The sequence below is a fragment of the Pelophylax lessonae genome (genome assembly GCF_965119305.1).
Source record: "Pelophylax lessonae genome assembly, chromosome: 4".
Lineage (NCBI taxonomy): Eukaryota > Metazoa > Chordata > Amphibia > Anura > Ranidae > Pelophylax > Pelophylax lessonae.
In genome coordinates, this window is record NC_138771.1 from 128,533,770 (window position 1) to 128,554,485 (window position 20,716).

The 20,716-nt window shown below is 43.4% G+C and overlaps 1 protein-coding gene across 1 annotated transcript in view; it reads right to left on the reverse strand.

Moving 5' to 3' along the window:
• The window catches only part of LOC309552550 (tyrosine-protein phosphatase non-receptor type 9-like), a gene marked incomplete at its 3' end in the record, with an annotated part of 136,324 nt that overhangs the window by 37,829 nt on the left and 77,779 nt on the right, over positions 1–20,716 (reverse strand). The window contains exon 14 of the mRNA XM_082253505.1: positions 410–515. Coding sequence (XP_082109631.1) covers positions 410–515 — 106 coding nt within the window. The remainder of the gene's footprint in view (positions 1–409; positions 516–20,716) is intronic.

Here is a 20,716-nt window from a genome sequence, read left to right on the forward strand (position 1 = left end):
CTTCTGGAAATGCTACTTGATTACCTGTCATTCTCACAATCTTTCTTCAATATAATATAGACAAAAAGGCTTTTAGCATCACAGTGAAATATCTAGGATTTTTATAAAAGAGGTCAACAATCAGCCCATGTATTATTTAACTATGACATACAAAAAAAATGGGACAATGAAAATGTACCAAAAACAGGGGACCTTACTACAGTGGGCAACTCTAAGTTGAGGATATATCTCAAGTAGAACATTCTTTTGTAGGTAACATTTAGATGACAATTAATTTTTTTTCTAGGTAAGAAATGCATTCTATTTCATAGGTGTCCTTGGAAATATTGGAAATAAGGAAACACAGAATCTCTGACCTAGAGTTGATGATTTTATCAGGACAAATTGATGAACAGGAGGTTACACTCACCCTCAGAAGGCTCAAGATCTTCTTGCTTAATTCCAGCTCAAAGTTGTTGTACTGACTGCCCCCCATATCATAGATAAACACCAGGCCATTTCTCTGTGTGTCGACACTGCAGCGAGAGTGCACTATGCTAGTCTAGAACTGAACAGACATGGCTTGCTCTGATATTGAAAACACTAATAAATCACATCTTCAAACTTCTAGGAGAAGGGCATGATTTCCATACCACTATGGGAATCAATACTGTAATATTTACATGCAACTATTAAAATAAAGGAAACGGACAAACTGCACTGAACACAGTTCCTTTCACATGGAAGTGGGAGTTAAGAAGTAATTCATTATTTATAAATCTTAAGGTCGAGTGTAGAACCAACTCATTTGTCTACAGTGGTTACATAAGGGGGCTTCAAAAAGAAGTCTATGGTAAATACTGTTCTTCCTATGGTTGTTTTTATTACTGTCCTTATACAGTATTGGTACAGAAATAAACACTATGACTCACTATGACTCAGAAGACATAAAAGGCCAAAAACCATTTGACTTAGGATTACTATATCAACTACAACTGCATGTTATGTTTCCTTTATTTTGTCAGTTGCATTTAAACACATTGCAGTCATCTGTACCCACGAATCCATCATATTACTCTGAGAATACAATTAAGCCAGCAAAATAACAATTTTCCTGGTCTTTCTAAGTGCATATATGATCATGACACAAATTCCTAAACATATAGACATACATAAGGTATATATTTTCATAACAGTCTGTTTAAATTTTTCAATCACAGAACTTCATAGTACCCATCAGACCCATTACTTATATCCTATATACTTTTCCAAGAATCACAACAATTCCGATCAATACAATCATCCTCTTATCGAGGGTTGATTAAAATAGCTTGCTACACGTATTTATCATAGACCAACAGTCTACTTTATCAGGAGATTATAGGAGGTGGACAATGGACATCTGAAATATGAACAAGAAGTAAGATACCGCTATTATTCAGCATATAGCTTATCGAACACTATATATACACTATATATATATATATATATATATATATATATATATATATACATACATATATACATACACACACACAGTGGATATAAAAAGTCTACACATCCCTGATTATATGTCAGATTTCAGGGATGTAAAAAAAATGAGTAAAATAAATAATTTCAGAACATTTTCACCCTTTAATGTGACCTATAATCTGTACAACTCAATTGGAAAGCAAACTGAATTTTTTTCTTTTTTATTGGGGAGGGGGGAGGGGAAGTAGAAATTAAAAACCAAAATAATGTGGTTGCATAAGTGTGAACACCCTCTTATAACTGGGGATGTAGCCATGTTCGGAATAAAGAGATCACATTCAAACTCATGTTAGTCACACCTGCCATCATTTAAAGTGCCTCCGATTACCCCAAATAAAATTCAGCTGTTCTAGTAGCTCCTTCCTGACATTTTCTAAGTCACATCCTACAGCAAAAGCCATGGTCCGCAGAGATTTTCCAAAGCATCAGAGGGATCTCATTGTTAAAAGATATCAGTAAGGAGAAAGGTACAAAATAATTTCGAAGGCATTAGATATACTATAGAACACAGTGAAGACAGTCATCATCAAGTGGAGAAAATGTGGCACAACAGTGACATTACCAAGAACTGGATGTCCCTCCAAAATTGATGAAAAGAAAACTGGTAAGGGAGGCTGCCAGGAGGCCTAAAGCAACAGCAACACCACAAGGAGCTGCAGGAATATCTGGCAAGTACTGGCTGTGTTGTACATGTGACAACAATTTTCCATATTCTTCATATGTCTGGGCTATGGGGTAGAGTGGCAAGAGGAAAGCCTTTTCTTACGAAGAAAAACATCCAAGCCTGGCTAAATTTTGCAAAAACACATCTGACATCTCCCAAAAGCATGTGGGAAAATGTGTTATGGTCTGATGAAACCAATTCTGACCTTTTTGGCCATAATTCCAAAAAAGATATGTTTGGGGCAAAAACAACACTGCACATAACCAAAAGTGGAGGGAATTATGAACAGTTCCAAATACCAGTCAATATTGACACAAAACCTTCAGGCTTCTGCTAGAAAGCTGAACATGAAGAGGAACTTCATCTTTCAGCATGACAACAACCCAAAGCATATATCCAAATCAACAAAGGAATGGCTTCGCCAGAAGAAGATTAAAGTTTTGGAATGGCCTAGCCAGAACCCAGACCTGAATCCGATTGAAAATCTGTGAGGTGATCTAAAGAGGGCTGTGCACAGGAGATGCCCTTGCAATCTGACAGATTCAGAGTGTTTTTGCAAAGAAGAGTGGGCAAATATTGCCAAGACAACATCTAGACTCATACCCAAAGAGAGTTAAGTCAGTTTAAGGGTGTGCACACGTATGCAACCATATTATTTTAGTGTTTTTGTATTACTTCCCTACACCTAAAAGATTTCAGGTTGTTGTTCAACTGAGTTGTACAGTTTATTGGTCACATTAAAGGTTGAAAAAGTTCTGAAATTATTTATCTTTGTTTTTTTTACATCACAGAAACCTGACATTTTTTCAGGGGTGTTTATAGCCACTATATATTTTAATATTAGGAGGTGCACCGAATGGATATTTTTGTGCTGAAACCGAAAATATATATAAAATACACTGCTCAAAAAAATAAAAGAACACTTTTTAATCAGAATATAGCATCTAGTTGATTAAACTGGGATATTGATCTGTTCAGTTAAGTAGCAGAGGGGGTTGTTAATCAGTTCCAGCTGCTTGGGTGTTAATAAAAATAATAGAAGCAATAGACGGGCAACAATAAGACGAGAATCAGAATAATTAGATATGTGCGCTCCTAGGTCGCAGGATGTCTAGGCACACCAAAAAGAAAGTAACTAAAAAGTGCCACATCCTAATTAACAAAATGTTGAGAGTAGGGGAAGAAGAGATTGGACTTTATAGGCACCAATATAAAATAGTATATTCTTTATTAGAAAATTTACAAAAACACATAAATGATAAACCACAAAAAAGGGGACATATAAAAAGAGCAACATGTCATATACGTCAATAATTGCAATACGGCGGCAGAGCCTCCAAAAAGTAGTGCAAGTCATATAGCCTTATCAGGTATTGGTTATTATACAGTGTTCACAAGTGATACAAGGATGACCTGTGTTCATGAGGCGGCCCTGGAGAAGGGATAGCCGTCTCCAAAGGGTCGTCTGTACATAGTAGATGCAGATGTTAGGTTGAATCCCAGCTGCTCTACATGTTTCGCTTAACCTATTAAGCTTCTTCTGGAGCATATGGTAAAGACAAACATCTGCATAAGGACAAAGCAATGACAATGAGCATTCTTATGTAAAGACACAACGTTTACATTTTTAAAAAAAAAAAAAAAAACACAAAACGAGTTATTATACAGTCATGACTGAGTAGGTCTAATAATCAGTCAACACATGGTTGCATTTGAGGCTACATGCCATACCCTTATCACAGCAGAGGACCAGGAGAAAGTAGAGAAAGAAAGTAAGAATAGGAGGGCGGGGTAACAGGAAGAAGAAGGGAGAAAGAAAAAAGGGGAGAAGTGAGCTGGGGAGGGAAAAAGAAAAAGCAATGAAAAAGGAGAGAAGGAAAAGTAGGAAAAAGAAAAAAGGGGGGGAGAGAAAGGAGCCTGAATGTTTAGGAGTGCTAGCCAGGCCCGGAGACATAGAGCCAGACGTAGGGACCAAGGCTTGGTATTGTGGTAGACTGGGGTATATCTAAAAGGATGAGCAAAACGACAACGATATACTAAACAGAGTACATACCTGAGAAAAATATTACAGGTGAAAGAACTTTATGATGAATCAGGCCATAAAGGCTAGAAAGAGTAATAACGAGGGGGATCGGTGCGCTGTAGTTGGAGCAAGGAGCCAAGTAGAATAGTCCAACCTATCATAGGATATAAAACTTCAAATAGCCTGAAATAAATGATGTAATAAGTATGATGAACAATAACTGAGAATGGGTAAAATTGGAAGGGAAACTAGGGTGAGGATAGTTGTCCAACACCTCACCTCCGTGCAACTAGATAAATATAGTTATAAAGGACCCCAAGTTAATACACGGATTAGTATCACATATATTGCCTGTTGGGAGTAGTGATGGTAGATAAAAAGAGAGAAATTCCGAGAGAATATGGCAACATGCATCAACAAGTTATAGATGAAGATTAAGGTGCCTAGGGTGAAGGTAGGCATCCCCACTATGGTGGGTGGCCACAAAACACCAAGCTGTGATAAAACAGAAAGTGGAAGAGTTAATGGGGCCAGTTGAGGTAATACTCACATAAGTACAGAGCAAGGTATTGGCTTGTTATCATGAAAGGTGTGGTCCCATGAAGAGGTGATGTGTGGCGGCCGAATGGGGAAAAAAGCCCCGGCCCACAGACCCAAAACACGGACCAATGAGGTAAGTAACCTCACATGCCTATAGACCTGTAAAGGTTGAGAGTAGTAAGCACAATAAACCACCATGTAGGAAAATAGATAGCCCAAAAGAAGCATGTAAACTTACCAAAGCATATTCAGGCTGTGGATGCTGCCACTACAGCGACCGTGTGTATATCCCCCCCGGATGGGGATACCGCCATGTTTTAGAGCGAATAGCGCGCTCTATTTAAAGACAGTGGTCCCGGGTGATGAGTCAAACGTGTGACGTCATCAACCCCGGCCGGTATTTCCCGCGCATGCGCGGGCCACAGGCGTCACCATGGTGACCCAGCAACACACTGGCCGCGTCATGACACGGGGAGGGAGCCCTTGTGGGTCAGCTGACCCACAACGCCTCCTCCTGTCCACGCCAGCGGGAACGCCGACTGGCAGTCAACCGTTGGGCGTGGTTACCCGGCCGTACGTCGGCTCCGAGCAGTCAGCGGGGATGGTGTGCACACCCCCACACGCTCGGCGCCTTCCTAAAGGGAAAAAGAGAAGGATGCTGGGGTAGGACAAAAAAGTAAAAAGAAAAGAAATATAACCTAATAGGAAGGCGGGGGAAAGGGAGACCCTTTCCCCCGCCTTCCTATTAGGTTATATTTCTTTTCTTTTTACTTTTTTGTCCTACCCCAGCATCCTTCTCTTTTTCCCTTTAGGAAGGCGCCGAGCGTGTGGGGGTGTGCACACCATCCCCGCTGACTGCTCGGAGCCGACGTACGGCCGGGTAACCACGCCCAACGGTTGACTGCCAATCGGCGTTCCCGCTGGCGTGGACAGGAGGAGGCGTTGTGGGTCAGCTGACCCACAAGGGCTCCCTCCCCGTGTCATGACGCGGCCAGTGTGTTGCTGGGTCACCATGGTGACGCCTGTGGCCCGCGCATGCGCGGGAAATACCGGCCGGGGTTGATGACGTCACACGTTTGACTCATCACCCGGGACCACTGTCTTTAAATAGAGCGCGCTATTCGCTCTAAAACATGGCGGTATCCCCATCCGGGGGGGATATACACACGGTCGCTGTAGTGGCAGCATCCACAGCCTGAATATGCTTTGGTAAGTTTACATGCTTCTTTTGGGCTATCTATTTTCCTACATGGTGGTTTATTGTGCTTACTACTCTCAACCTTTACAGGTCTATAGGCATGTGAGGTTACTTACCTCATTGGTCCGTGTTTTGGGTCTGTGGGCCGGGGCTTTTTTCCCCATTCAGCCGCCACACATCACCTCTTCATGGGACCACACCTTTCATGATAACAAGCCAATACCTTGCTCTGTACTTATGTGAGTATTACCTCAACTGGCCCCATTAACTCTTCCACTTTCTGTTTTATCACAGCTTGGTGTTTTGTGGCCACCCACCATAGTGGGGATGCCTACCTTCACCCTAGGCACCTTAATCTTCATCTATAACTTGTTGATGCATGTTGCCATATTCTCTCGGAATTTCTCTCTTTTTATCTACCATCACTACTCCCAACAGGCAATATATGTGATACTAATCCGTGTATTAACTTGGGGTCCTTTATAACTATATTTATCTAGTTGCACGGAGGTGAGGTGTTGGACAACTATCCTCACCCTAGTTTCCCTTCCAATTTTACCCATTCTCAGTTATTGTTCATCATACTTATTACATCATTTATTTCAGGCTATTTGAAGTTTTATATCCTATGATAGGTTGGACTATTCTACTTGGCTCCTTGCTCCAACTACAGCGCACCGATCCCCCTCGTTATTACTCTTTCTAGCCTTTATGGCCTGATTCATCATAAAGTTCTTTCACCTGTAATATTTTTCTCAGGTATGTACTCTGTTTAGTATATCGTTGTCGTTTTGCTCATCCTTTTAGATATACCCCAGTCTACCACAATACCAAGCCTTGGTCCCTACGTCTGGCTCTATGTCTCCGGGCCTGGCTAGCACTCCTAAACATTCAGGCTCCTTTCTCTCCCCCCCTTTTTTCTTTTTCCTACTTTTCCTTCTCTCCTTTTTCATTGCTTTTTCTTTTTCCCTCCCCAGCTCACTTCTCCCCTTTTTTCTTTCTCCCTTCTTCTTCCTGTTACCCCGCCCTCCTATTCTTACTTTCTTTCTCTACTTTCTCCTGGTCCTCTGCTGTGACAAGGGTATGGCATGTAGCCTCAAATGCAACCATGTGTTGACTGATTATTAGACCTACTCAGTCATGACTGTATAATAACTCGTTTTGTGTTTTTTTTTTTTTTTTTAAAAATGTAAACGTTGTGTCTTTACATAAGAATGCTCATTGTCATTGCTTTGTCCTTATGCAGATGTTTGTCTTTACCATATGCTCCAGAAGAAGCTTAATAGGTTAAGCGAAACATGTAGAGCAGCTGGGATTCAACCTAACATCTGCATCTACTATGTACAGACGACCCTTTGGAGACGGCTATCCCTTCTCCAGGGCCGCCTCATGAACACAGGTCATCCTTGTATCACTTGTGAACACTGTATAATAACCAATACCTGATAAGGCTATATGATTTGCACTACTTTTTGGAGGCTCTGCCGCCGTATTGCAATTATTGACGTATATGACATGTTGCTCTTTTTATATGTCCCCTTTTTTGTGGTTTATCATTTATGTGTTTTTGTAAATTTTCTAATAAAGAATATACTATTTTATATTGGTGCCTATAAAGTCCAATCTCTTCTTCCCCTACTCTCAACAATAAGACGACCTCCAAAACCGGAATGGCCTTACAGGTGGAGACAACTAACATTTTTTTCCCCAACTCATCTTTCTGACTGTTTTTCACTAGTTTTGAATTTACCTAGGTTCAGTGTCACTCCTGGGGCATGCCTGCACCCTATAGATGTTGCACAGGCAGCCCAACTCCTCCAGGATGGTACATCAATATGTGCCATTGTCAGAAGGTTTGCTGAGTCTCCCAGCACAGTCTCAAGAGCATGGAGGAGATTCAAGGAGACAGGCAGTTACTCTAGGACAGCTGCACAGGGCCATAGAAGGTCCTAAACCCATCAGCAGGACCAATATCTGCTCCTTTGTGCAAGAAGGAACAGGATGAGCACTGCCAGAGCCCTACAAAATGACCTCTAGCAGGCAACTGGTGTGAATGTCTCTGGACAAACAATCAGAAACATACTTCATGAGGGTTGCCTGAGGGTCAGACATCATCTAGTGGGCCCTGGGCTCACTGCCTGGCACTGTGGAGCTCGATTAGCATTTGCCATTAAACACTATAATTGGTAGGTCTGCCACTGGTGCCCTGTGCTTTTCACAGATGAGAGCAGGTTCACCCTGAGCGCATGTGACAGACATGAAAGGGTCTGGAGAAGCCTTGGAGAATGTTATGCTGCCTGTAACATATTTTAGAATTACTGGTTTGGTGGTGGGTCAGTGATGGTTTGGGGAGGCATATCTATGGAGGGACGCACAGACCTCTACAGGCTAGACAATAGCACTCTGACTGCCATTAGATATCAGGATGAAATCCTTGGAACCATGGTCAGACCATATGCTGGTGCAGTGGGTCCTTGGTTCCTCCTGGTGCACGACAATGCCCGGCCTCACGTGGCGAGAGTATGCAGCCAGTTCCTGGAGGATGAAGGAATTGATTCTTCTGAATGGCCCCCACGCTCGCCTGACCTAAATCCAATAGAACACCTCTGGGACATAATGCTTTGGTCCATTCGATGCCGCCAGGTCTGTTCAGGAGCTCAGTGATTCCCTGGTCCAGATCTGGGTGGAAATACCCAAGGAAGCCATTCGTTGTCTCATTAGCAGCATGCCTCGATGTTGTCAGGCATGCATACAAGCACATGGGGGGCCACACAAACTACTGAGTACTGCTGCATAATTTTTTCACTTTGATCTTCGGGTGTTATTATATTCAGCTCTCTGTGGGTTGAGAATTTTCATTTCCATCAAACGATGTGGCATCCTTTCATTTCTAACACATTACCCAGTCCATATCAGTATAGATATCCGGCATGATATTTTTCCCCATTGAGATCTGACGTGTTTTCAAAGTGTTCCTATAATTTTTTTGAGCAGTGTATATATATATATATATATATATATATATATATATATATATATATATATATATACACACACACACACGCACACAACACTATATATATACTATATACTGCACATACACACATATTGTGCCCAATTTGATTTATCTAAACTTACCCCAGTACTATCTATCAAATGTGTATTAAAATCTGTAATCGACATACAAGCTGGTGGCCCAGTTTATGCCCCTCACCAATGCGCAGAAGAGGATACTGGAGGCACTCTTTGTGGGTTTGAAAAAAAATTACAAGGGTTTATCATTTCCATACTTGTATCTGTCTGAACCTTCATATACTCTAACAATACTTACCCCCACACAATATCACTTATTCTCTGGCTATATGCACTCCTTCCACAATCTCAGAAGTTAGAGTGAAACTTAAGTCAGAAAATGAAGTCCTGCTAGATCACTTCAGGCTGGCCCCTTTTGCAGGTATAGCATGTAAAAGTGCTCATACTGTTTAAAATTCAGTAATGCAGTGTCTCACCCTGCTCTGCACATGCTCAGTTGCTCCCCATTTTTAGGCAGTGCCGAGTTTGTGGAGGCCGATCTGCTGACAGCCTTAGAGTGGATTTAAACCCTCCTATCATTTACAGCCAAGGAAGCTGCTTCTGTTTGATCTGCAACTATAGCGCTGCACATGTGATCAGTTATGACACCAGCCATTTGATGGTTTGACAGTTTGGTTGAGGACACAAGCAAATGGGACAGTTAGCATTCCCAGCATTACAGGAATAACTTGATTTTTGTCTTCCCTCAAAATCCTTTTCTCTGATGTTCATTGACGGACACAGCTCCAGATCTTTTTGACCCTTGGGTTTATGCTGCCCCCTACAGGAGTAGGACACTAGGTGGAAAAAAGTTTAACTACGCCTATAGGGCAGTCCCAGGGGGTATACTTCCACTTTCTGCTATAGGTCTTAACTTTTGTAACAAGCAGTGTCAGCAGAGCATAAAACCCAACTCAATAGAGGGGCAGGTGCAGTGTCCATCAATGAACATCAGAGAAAAGGCTTTTTCGGTAAGACAAAATTCCAGGTTTTTTTTCGTTCACTGACTGACACAGCTCCAGATCTTCTTGACCCTTGGGAGGTCCCAAAGCAGTGTCAACATGAAGGGTGGAAAGAACATGGCAAGAAAAAACACACTTCCCAAAGGCTAAACATAGGCAATCAGGAACACCTGAAGCTTATTTGACAAAAAAAAAAAAATACCCTCAAAGAGGACTAATCCTCTCCAACAGCAGCCTGCAAAACCTTGCGGCCAAAAGAAGCATCTGCATATGCCAACACATACACATTATAAGATTTTGTGAAAGTGTGCCCGGACGACCAGGTGGCCGCCTTGCAAACCTGAACTATCAAATAGGGATCGATCGATTATCGGCAAGGCCGATATATCGAGGGCCGATATGCACTTTCCCCTATATATTAGAATCGGCCCCTGGAAGTTACCGATATTGTGCGTGGTGCACCCATGACGTCATTGCTCTGCCTTCTAAGACCGCCTTCCATGCCTCAGACAGTGTGTGCAGCTGCAGTCCGGTCATGTTGACAGCCACCCACAGGCCCTTGCCTCAGCCACCCACCACAGGGTGCCAGCCAGCCAGGCACAGCAGGGTGCCAGCCATCGACCCACAACAGGGTGCCAGGCCAGCATCCAGCCACCCACCCCACAACAGGGTGCCAGCAGCCAGCCACCCACCCCACAACAGGGTTCGGGCAAGCCAGCCACCCACCACAGTGTTCCAGCAAGCCAGCCACCCACAACAGGGTGACACCAAGCCAGCCACCCACCACAGTGTTCCAGCAAGCCAGCCACCCACAACAGGGTGACACCAAGCCACCCACACTGCCAGGGGTCAGCCACCGACCCACAACAGGTTGCCAGCAAGCCACCCACAGCAGGGCAGGGTGCCAGCAGCTAGCCATTTTTTAACCTTATTGTCTCTTTCAAATTGCAATGGGGATGGATGAAGACAGAAAAAGTAAAAGTGTGGTCTGGGACTATTTCTCATCTCAACCATCTCCAGGAAAAGCAGCAGTGTGCAACACATGCACAAACAATATAAGCATGGGATCAGTAACTGCAAAAAAAAAACAAAAAAATAAGTCAAATCTTTGGGCCCCATCTAAGAGTTCATCATATTGAATTAGATCATGCAGCACAGAAAAAACAAAATGAATATCAATGTGATTTTGAAATACCTCCTCCACAATCCCAGGCAACAATAACAGATATGTTTCAGAAGAAAAAACAGGTGTCACAGTCTAGATTCAGATAGAAGATCCCAACTGCTGGACCGAGTAATCACAGAGATGATGGTCACTGATAACTAGCTATTTACAATGGTGTCTGACTCAGGATTTAAGCGGTTGATGTCCATACTTGAGCCAAGGTACACACTGAAGAGTGAGAAGTATTATCTAACCGAAATTCTGGGAAAGATTTACCAAAAGGTAGTTGAGAAAGTAAAGGCTATGCTGCAACCCGGAGAATTCTGGCAACTCACTCTCATTCACGACTGACTGCTGGTCAGGAGGAGGACAAACAGAGTCACTAATTAATCTTACATGCCACTTCATTGACAGCAGATGGACAAAAAGGCAATTGGTCTTAAATACAAAAGTGATGCAAGGATCCCACACTGGGGAATACAGTAGAGAAATGTTTCTAGGCATGCTTAAAGAATGGGGAATCACCAAAGACCGAGTGATGCTTGTGCTCCTTCGAGACAGCGGAGCAAACATGCAGAAAGGAATGAGGCTTGCTGATATGTCAGACCTCAGTGTCATGGCACACAACACCCTCCAACTTTCAAATGATGGTCTGTCAAGCCAGAGAGCTTTGATTGATATATGTTTTGAGAAGCATGAAGAGATTAAAAATGTTGTGCTGGCAAGTCTTTTGGATCCTCGATAAAAGAATCATGCTTTCTCTTCTGATGATGTATTGGCCAAGGCAAAACAATGGCTGACAGAAGATATTCAACAGGAGGTGCAGGAGGTTCCTGCCGAAAAGACAAGTCCAGAACAGCATTTTTATAATCTGAAAGAGCAGCATGCTGCAAAAACAGAAAAATGTCTAAAAAGACGACAACGAACAGAAGAGAATCCTCTTCATCGTTGTGGAATTGATCATGACATTTTCAGTGTTTTATTGGGGCCTCATGCGGAGGATTCTTCTGAATCTGCAATAATGAGCCTGGATAATGAACTTCATCTCTATTTAAAGGAACCAGTAACTAAAAGAAGAAGTGGTCATCCTCTTCAGTGGTGGAAAGAAAATGAGGCACGCTACAAAAGACTTGCTTCCCATGCTAGAAGATACCTCTCTCTCTGCTCCTCTATCCTCCTCTCCTCCTGTACCAAGTGACAATGTTAATGAAGTGGCAGCATTTTATGAAAAAAACAGAAGCCGTTTAACAGGTGAACATGAACATGCTGAAATGTTCTGCTTTCTGCAGTATAATATTGTTCTACTTAACTGGGAGTATTGAAAGGTGTAGTAGTACTAGTGTCCACTCCAATACACTGTCTAGCTGTTGTCTAGCTTTTTTTTATAGCAGTTTTGCACTGACTGCAGTAGTGATTTAAAATCATTGCAGTGAGTGCACTATTGCAGCAGTAGTCCACTGACTCCAATCCACTGTCTATCTGTTGTCTAGCTTGTTTCTAGCAGTTTTGCTGCCACTGACTGCACTGCTGCAGTAGTGATTTAAAATTATTGCAGTGTGTGAGTGCACTACTGCAGCAGTTTATGCATTATTTACAATCAGATGATGTGAAACTGATGTCCCTGCAAGTGCAGTTTTCCTATCAGTTTTCATGCAGTTAAGGTGTGAAGAACGAGCCCTTAATGTTAAAAAAGTTAATAAATAAACATTAACATGTTCAGTAACAGATTTGTGTAGAAATTTGTGTTTATTTTGCAAAACTTTAAAGAGGAAGTAAACCCTCCTCTTCAACTTGTACATATAGGTAAGCCTATATTAAGGCTTACCTATAGGTACTGTAAATATCTCCTAAACATGTACCGTTTAGGAGATATTTACCTTGCATGCAGGCAGTGACATCACTGGCGCATGCGCTCTGAAGGAACGGCCGCTCGTGCCGTTCCTTCAGAGCCCCGTGCCGTGACCATCGGCTCCCGCGCGCATGCGCAGGAGTGACGTCATCGCGGCTCCAGCCAATCAGATGGCCGGATGCTGCAAACCCGGAAGAAGGGCGACAGAACATGTCGCCCATGAGACAGGTAAGCGGTCGGTACTGCGGGGCTTTGTTCTTAGATAAGTATTTCATAATGAGCTAGTAGGCGATGCCTACTAGCTCATTATGTGTTTTTTCTTTCAGGTGTTTGTTTTTTGTTTTTTTTTTAAATTCGGAGATTTACAACCTCTTTAAATGTATAAAATATCAGCCGATACCGATATGCGATGGCCAAAATATTGGTATCGGTAACGAAAAACCGATATCGGTCGATCCCTACTATCGATGTCTAATGACAGAAGGCCCAAGAAGCACTAAGCGCCTTGTAGAATGTGCCTTGACAGGGAAAGGAAGATCCTGACCCTTAATGGAATAGGCCTGCATCACCGTCTGTCTGATCCATCTAGAAATGGTCGCAGCAAATGCGGCCAGCCCGTTACAGGGTCCATCCGTAAGGACAAAAAGAGAATCCGATTTTCCTAACAACTCAGTCGCCGCTAGGTACACCCTGATTGCATCAATCAGCCAAGGAGGTCCACGGATCCAGAAAGAAGCGAAGACATCCCCCCATCCCAGATACAGGTGAGGGCGCCCCTTCAGGCAGAAGCAGACTTGTCTGCGGTTCCGGAGGAACTCGCTCTCCATTTACTTACTAGGCCAGGGCCTGCAGGGCTAGGGGCATATTTTGATCCCTGGTTCTTAGATACTGAGGGACGAAAGGACCGCTTATGGGCCAAGAAGAAAGGGCCACGTTTGCGACGAGACTCTTTGCTCCTAGTAGTCTGTGAAAGCAGAGTACTTTTACCTCCAGTAAGACTCTTAATGATCTATTCCATGGAAGCTCCAAACAAGCGGTCTCCTACCAAAGGGAGCTCAGTCAACACTTTCTTGGAAGCCTGGTCCGCAGACCAGTATTTCAGCAATATCATGCAGCAAAGAGTCCCCGTGGTCACGGACACCCTATAGGCTAAGGGGTCCGCATCCATAGAGGCATCACAGATATACTGCAACCCCTGGACCAACTGGTCCTCCAGCTCCGCCAGGTCATGAGAAGGTTTTCCCCCTTCCAAATCCTGGCGCAGGAGCTAAGCCCACTCCGTTAAGGTCTGGGCAACCAAAAAAACTGGGCGTAAAATGGAACGGGCCATGGTAAAAAAAGGTATCAGACCAGAGATTCAGCTCTCTTGTCAAAAGGGTCCTTAGACGGAGAATGGCTTTCTTCAACCTGGAAATCTGCGAGTCCACCACAGGTCATTTTCTTTACAGGGACTCTTCAAAAGGATACCTTCTAGCGAAACATTTAGGGACCCCGAACGTGAGTTTGGGGGAACCCCACTGACTCACGACAATGTTGTCAAAATAGGCAGAAAAGAGAAACACCTTTCCCGCTTTGGAGGCTCTGGGAGTATCAAATTGCACTGGTGCAGTAAACGCAGCAGTAGCTGCGTCCTCCAATTTCAACGTTTCCCTGACTGATACAATCAGTGCATCCGCTAGCGCCTTTTCATGCGCTGCTGTAGTGGAAGAGGATTCATCCTCACTATCAGAGCACTCAGGGTGAGTGGACACAGACCCAGTAGGCTGACTTGCGTCCACAGCGGCCAAATCAACCTCAGAATTTGAGGAGTCAGAGGGTGCAGGTGAAGGCAGGAGACACTTTTTGCTCGTACTATTTTGGAGGGCCATATCTGCTTTGGACACCAGTGACTGCAGGACCGCCATAATAGCAGATAAAGCTGACTGGGACCCAGAGGGCCCTGCAGCCTCTGAGTGGGGATCAGGTGGTGACACGTGCTCCAGGGACTCCATGGGGACTGCCAGCAAAAAGTGTAAAAATTGCTGTTAACAATTTCTCCACCACTGCACCAGTGGCACCACTAGTTCCAGCACACCAAATACCTTTAGCAGAGAGAGACATTTAGCACACACAGGGTCTCACCACCCCCTCCTCAGATGTATAGCCAGAGAGCCAGGCTGCACGCCATGCGGTGATCAAGGACAAAGAGGAAGTGCAGGAACTGTCACTAGAGGCCCTCCGCCGATTCACTGCTCCATAGGCTTCAAAAACATGGCCACCTACAGTATTCATAGCAATGGGAAACTACAAGAAAATGGCTGCCGGACTACGCAAACATGGCCACCGAATATACATGCAGTCATCCACAGCAAAATGGTGGCTAGCTGAGTGGCCCACGCAGCTCCTGGGACCCCCAGGTACCCTCTGACAGTAAGGGGGGAACCCGCTAGGGACCCCTATCCGGACCATCCCCCCAAAACTGCATTTTGCGCAGCCAGCGGCACGCCCCCCGGCCCCCAACACCCACTCGACACCCCCAAACAGAGAAAACAGGCATGGCCGCCCTGGGGGGGGGGGGAGCTAGGTATGGGTGAATGGGGGTGGTCCACAGAGGGACCCCGTTAGTGAGGGGGAGCGACATAAGGAAGGAAGGGAACTCGAGGGTACAATTAACCCAGGGAGGGGCCCACGTACACCCCAAAAGACCCACCAGGGAGGAGGGACACTACTCACCACACCTTGGGACCGGGCGGCACTGCTCAAGGCAGACCACCGCACCATCTTGGAATGGGGGTGCTGCGGGCCAGAGGCCGTGACTAGGGTGTGACCAGGGCTATGCGTCCTCACGAGGCTTTAAACTCGCCAGCCAGCCCCCCTTCTAGTGGGGCTATGTCGCGGGCAACCTAGCGTGGAGCTAAGGTCTGGTCGCGTTCGCTGGCCAGACTGGGAAGACCGTAAGGATCTAGAATATCCAGTCCGTCGCACAGTCCCGCAGTTATAGTTCTAACAGGAACAGAATTGATTGTAGTTCTCACAGGAACAGAAAATAATAAAAGAAAAAAATTGTTTAAAAAGGAAAAAAACGGTAGAACCAGGCAGAAAAAAAACGAAGACCTATAGCAGGAAGTGGGAGTATACCCTCTGTGACTGCCCTATAGGCTTAGTCAAACTTTTTTTCCACCTAGTGTCCTACTCCTGTAGGGGGCAGCATAAACCCAAGGGTCAAGAAGATCTGGAGCTGTGTCCATCAATAAACGAAAGAGAAATAACTGTTTTTTGAAACAATGAAATCGATAGATTTAGTTCTTCTTTATGATTTACTCCTGCTCAGGGGCTCCAGAAAAATGGCAGCCTCCAGCAAGAAGAAACAGGAGTGATGCTGGGTGCAATTAACAGCACACTTATTTTGGTAGCATAGATATTGATGTGGATTGTATGTTCCTTGATAAAGAACATGATTTTTTATCAAGTTGTTATGGTTAAAGTTCCACTTTAGGAAGATTATATTTTTCTGCAAGGTATTGAAATGAATCCATAGTTTCTTAGGAGTATTGGAGGAAAAAGGTTGCCTTTAGTGCCCTCTCTGCACACGGGGGGAGGGGCATCAACTGGGCCGTCAGGTTAGATGTGGGTTTCAAATTTTAATGCACATTTGATGGCTGTTTAAGTGCTGTTTGGAGTATGTCTTGTTAAATCAAGTTGGGAAATAAGTAAAAAAAAGAAAAATGTCTAACAGCCTAAAAATAAAACCTGCATGTACAAAATTAACTTTTCTTCACAACGTTTGGAAATATATATGTGCTATGTAAGCTATATGTGGAATAGTAGCAGTATATTCAGTATTATTTATATTTCAGATGTCCATTTCCAATAGACTCCTGGTGAAGTAGACTGTTGGCCTGTGAAACACGTAGAGAGGTTTTTCAATTGACCCTTGATAAATGGATGATTGTATTGATCAGAATTGTTGTAATCGTAGGGCTTTTTTCAGCTGGAACTTGGTGGAACTCAGTTCCGCCACCTCTGGCTCAAGCCCTCTGTTCCTTGCTCACCACTATCACTTGAAACACAGAAGTCTGGCTGGCTACAAGTGACAGCTTGTCTTCCAATGGCTGCCACAGATCTGCTCTCCCAAGCTGCTCCCACAGGATGTGCAGGAATCTACAAGGTAGATTCAGGTGCCTGGGGTGCAGTGTAGATGCCAACATCCCAGCTGAAGAGGAGTGAAAGTGAGATGTGGATGTGGATGCAGGGGTAAGCAGCTGTGGAAGAAGGCTGAACTCTGCACTCTGTATGCCGCGTGCCCCTGAACTCTGCACTCTAAGTGTAACCCTCCCCAAACTCTGCATGTAGCGCACCCCAGAACTCTGCACGTAATGCAATCCAGGTATTTAATGCCCCTTTAAGATCCTCCTAATGAAATTTGACCACATCCACTTGCAAGGTGTGTGTTTTGGGGGGGGGGGGGTGTTTGGGGGGGTTGTGGTTAGGTTCCTGCACCTATTTTCTGAGAAAAAAAAGCCCTGTGGAATAGTGTATTGTACTGTATATATGTAATGGTTCGGGTGGGTGATATGGAGGTTCTCCAATTTGACCATTTGAACATACTACTATGAAACATATAAATTAAAACAGCACATACAAGTGGTATATTTTGAAATAGGTTATAATAAAATATGAATATTTTTAGGAATCTGTGCTGGGATTCAATTTGTGCTTATAAAGTCGTGGGAATTTTTATTTTGCTGATATGATGATATAACTGGGATGTTGTACCTTTAAATAAGATGATACATGTATATCCAATACTTTAGTACATTAATAAAACTAAACCTAAATATATATGCACAACAAATATGTTACTGTGTGCTTCTTCCCTTGTTTTAGTATATTAGCTTGTCTAGAAAAAAGGGCTTAACACAGCCAACATATTACTCTCATCATATGTTTTCTTTAAAATTAAATTGCAGATTTTGAGCTCCATTCTAAGTTACTGAGCCTAAGCCCAATGTAGTATTTTGGCAAGTGAAAGAGTGAGGTGCATCTAAGTTGTGTCAGTGTGATAGAGTTGTATACATACAGGCAGCAGCAGGTATCTATGCTGTGTAAGACCAGTCTATACACAGCTGGAAGTCAAAACACAAGAAACAAAGTGAAGTGGATTGTGTAGAAATCACTTTATGGCCTGTTTTGGTCAGTTTAAGTCCCTTCTGATAATATTTGGAATTCATTGACAGGTACAGTGGTGATCAATAGTTTGGACACCCCAGGTAAAAATTTGTATTAATGTGCATAAAGAAGCCAAGGAAAGATGGAAAAATCTCCAAAAGGCATCAAATTACAGATTAGACATTCTTATGTCAACAAAAGTTAGATTTTATTTCCATCATTGACACTTTAAAAATTACAGAAAACAAAAAAATGGCGTCTGCAAAAGTTTGGGCACCTGTCAGGGCACAAACACCAGGAGAAGGGCTCTAGGAACCAGCAGCGCTATCAGCAACTTAGCAGGAGAAGGACTTTAGGACCCAGCAGCACTACCAGCAATTTACCTGGGCCTATATAAGGAAGCCTGCCAGTGATTTTAGTTGCTGGTTGATCTTTGGCTCCTCCAGTGTGTTATCCTTATGATATTCCAGTTCCTGTTACCGACCGGGCTTGTCCTTGACCTGTCTCCTGATTGCTTCCTGTGTTTGACCTCGGCTATCCACCTGACTACACTTGCTCTGACATCCACCTGGCTCCTGATCTTGGCTATCCACCTGACTACGCTTGCTCTGATATCCACCTGGCTCCTGATCTTGGCTATCCACCTGACCACGTTCCAGTCTCAGCATTATCCAAGTCCTGCAAACACCTCACGGGCGCCACCTGTCTGCTGATTCCACTCCAGCACTCCAGCTGTACTCTGGATCCTTCTGCACACAGTCCAGCAGGCGACCTGTGCTACTTTGGGCCTGACCTCTCCTGTTCTCATCCTCAGGGGGGTCTGGAACTTATGGGACGTAGATGAAAAAGGCGCTGGTGATCTTTTATATTTACTGGAATAAAACTTGTTCAGGGTAGCATGTGTATTAAATATATATTAAAAGTGCTTGTTGGTGAATTATTATAATTGAAGGTAATGAATATATTTTAAAGTGCACAACTCAAAATTAAAAAATATTTCTGTTGCTTATTGATAAATAAATATATAAATAATTATATATAAATAAATAAATATATAAATATATTGTACATGCAACAAGCAAATCAATTATATAAATATATAATATTCCGTGCAGCAAACAAATAAAAGTGCTTAATCGTGCGTGCAAAAAAAAAAAAAAAACTCATCAAATATAAGCAAATAAATTCATGCTCTCCAGTGAAAAAATAATAATTATATAGCAAATGTCTCTGTAATTCGTGCAAAAAATATGCTCCTTAAAGTGATTCAGGTGGTGGGGTGTGACACACGTGGCCTCTTACCAGCTTCCAATGAGTCACAATGACTCCCAACGCCTGTGATCCCTTTAATTGGGTGGATCAGACCTCTCCTCGATATCTTTTGGGATGGATATCTGCTCCTACATTAGGCATGTATGGACCATATAGTCCGCATAAAGATAAACAAAAAAAGCCTCCAATAGTGAAATATTGTATGCTTTATTTGAAAATTAATAAAAAGGTATACAGTTGGTCCCTTACTATTAGTTGTGCCCTCCTGGCACTGGGCAATTCGGCAGTACACAAAATCTTTCAGTAGTGGGGAATCGTATCCGAGGATCTGCAGCTTCCTCTTAGTTTTCCTCTCACTGTGCTGTGTGCGGCGGTCGGCGAGCGTCCCTGCCTCTGCTACGAATGCCTGTATGTTTTGCTTCCGGGTTTGTCAGTAACCACAATGCATTTCGCATCTGTGCGGAACTTAGCCGCAAGGGAAGCCCTCTCTCTCCATTGGCCTCCAGCACCAGGTACGTGATAGCACCCTGCAGAATTTATAGCATGCACTGCCCCCCTTTGCAAGGCTGAGACCTGCCAGTGTCATGGATTGTTCTCAATCATCGTCTGGGAAGACCAGTTGATGTCAATCTCAAAGGTTTTAAATGCCCAGACTCATCTGACCTTGCCCCAACAATCAGCACCATGGGATCTTCTAAGCAGTTGTCTAGAAAACTGAAACTGAAAATAGTTGACGCTCACAAAGCTGGAGAAGGCTATAAGAAGATAGCAAAGCGTTTTCAGATGTCAATATCCTCTGTTCGGAATGTAATTAGGAAATGGCAATCATCAGGAACAGTGGAAGTTAAAGCAAGATCTGGAAGACCAAGAAAAATATCAGACAGAACAGCTCACAGGATTGTGAGAAAAACAATTCAAAACCCACGTTTGACTGCACGATCCCTCCAGAAAGATCTGGAAGACACTGGAGTTGTGGTACACTATTCCACTATAAAGAGATACTTGTACAAATATGGTCTTCATGGAAGAGTCATCAGAAGAAAACCTCTTCTACGTCCTCACCACAAAAATCAGCGTTTGAACTTTGCAAATGAACATATAGATAAGCCTGATGCATTTTGGAAACAAGTTCTGTGGACCGATGAGGTTAAAATCAAACTTTTTGGCCGGAATAAGCAAAGATACGTTTGGAGAAGAAGGGGCACAGAATTTAATGAAAAGAACCTCTGTCCAACTGTTAAGCATGGGGGTGGATCAATCATGCTTTGGAGTTGTATTGCAGCCAGTGACACAGGGAACATCTCACGAGTA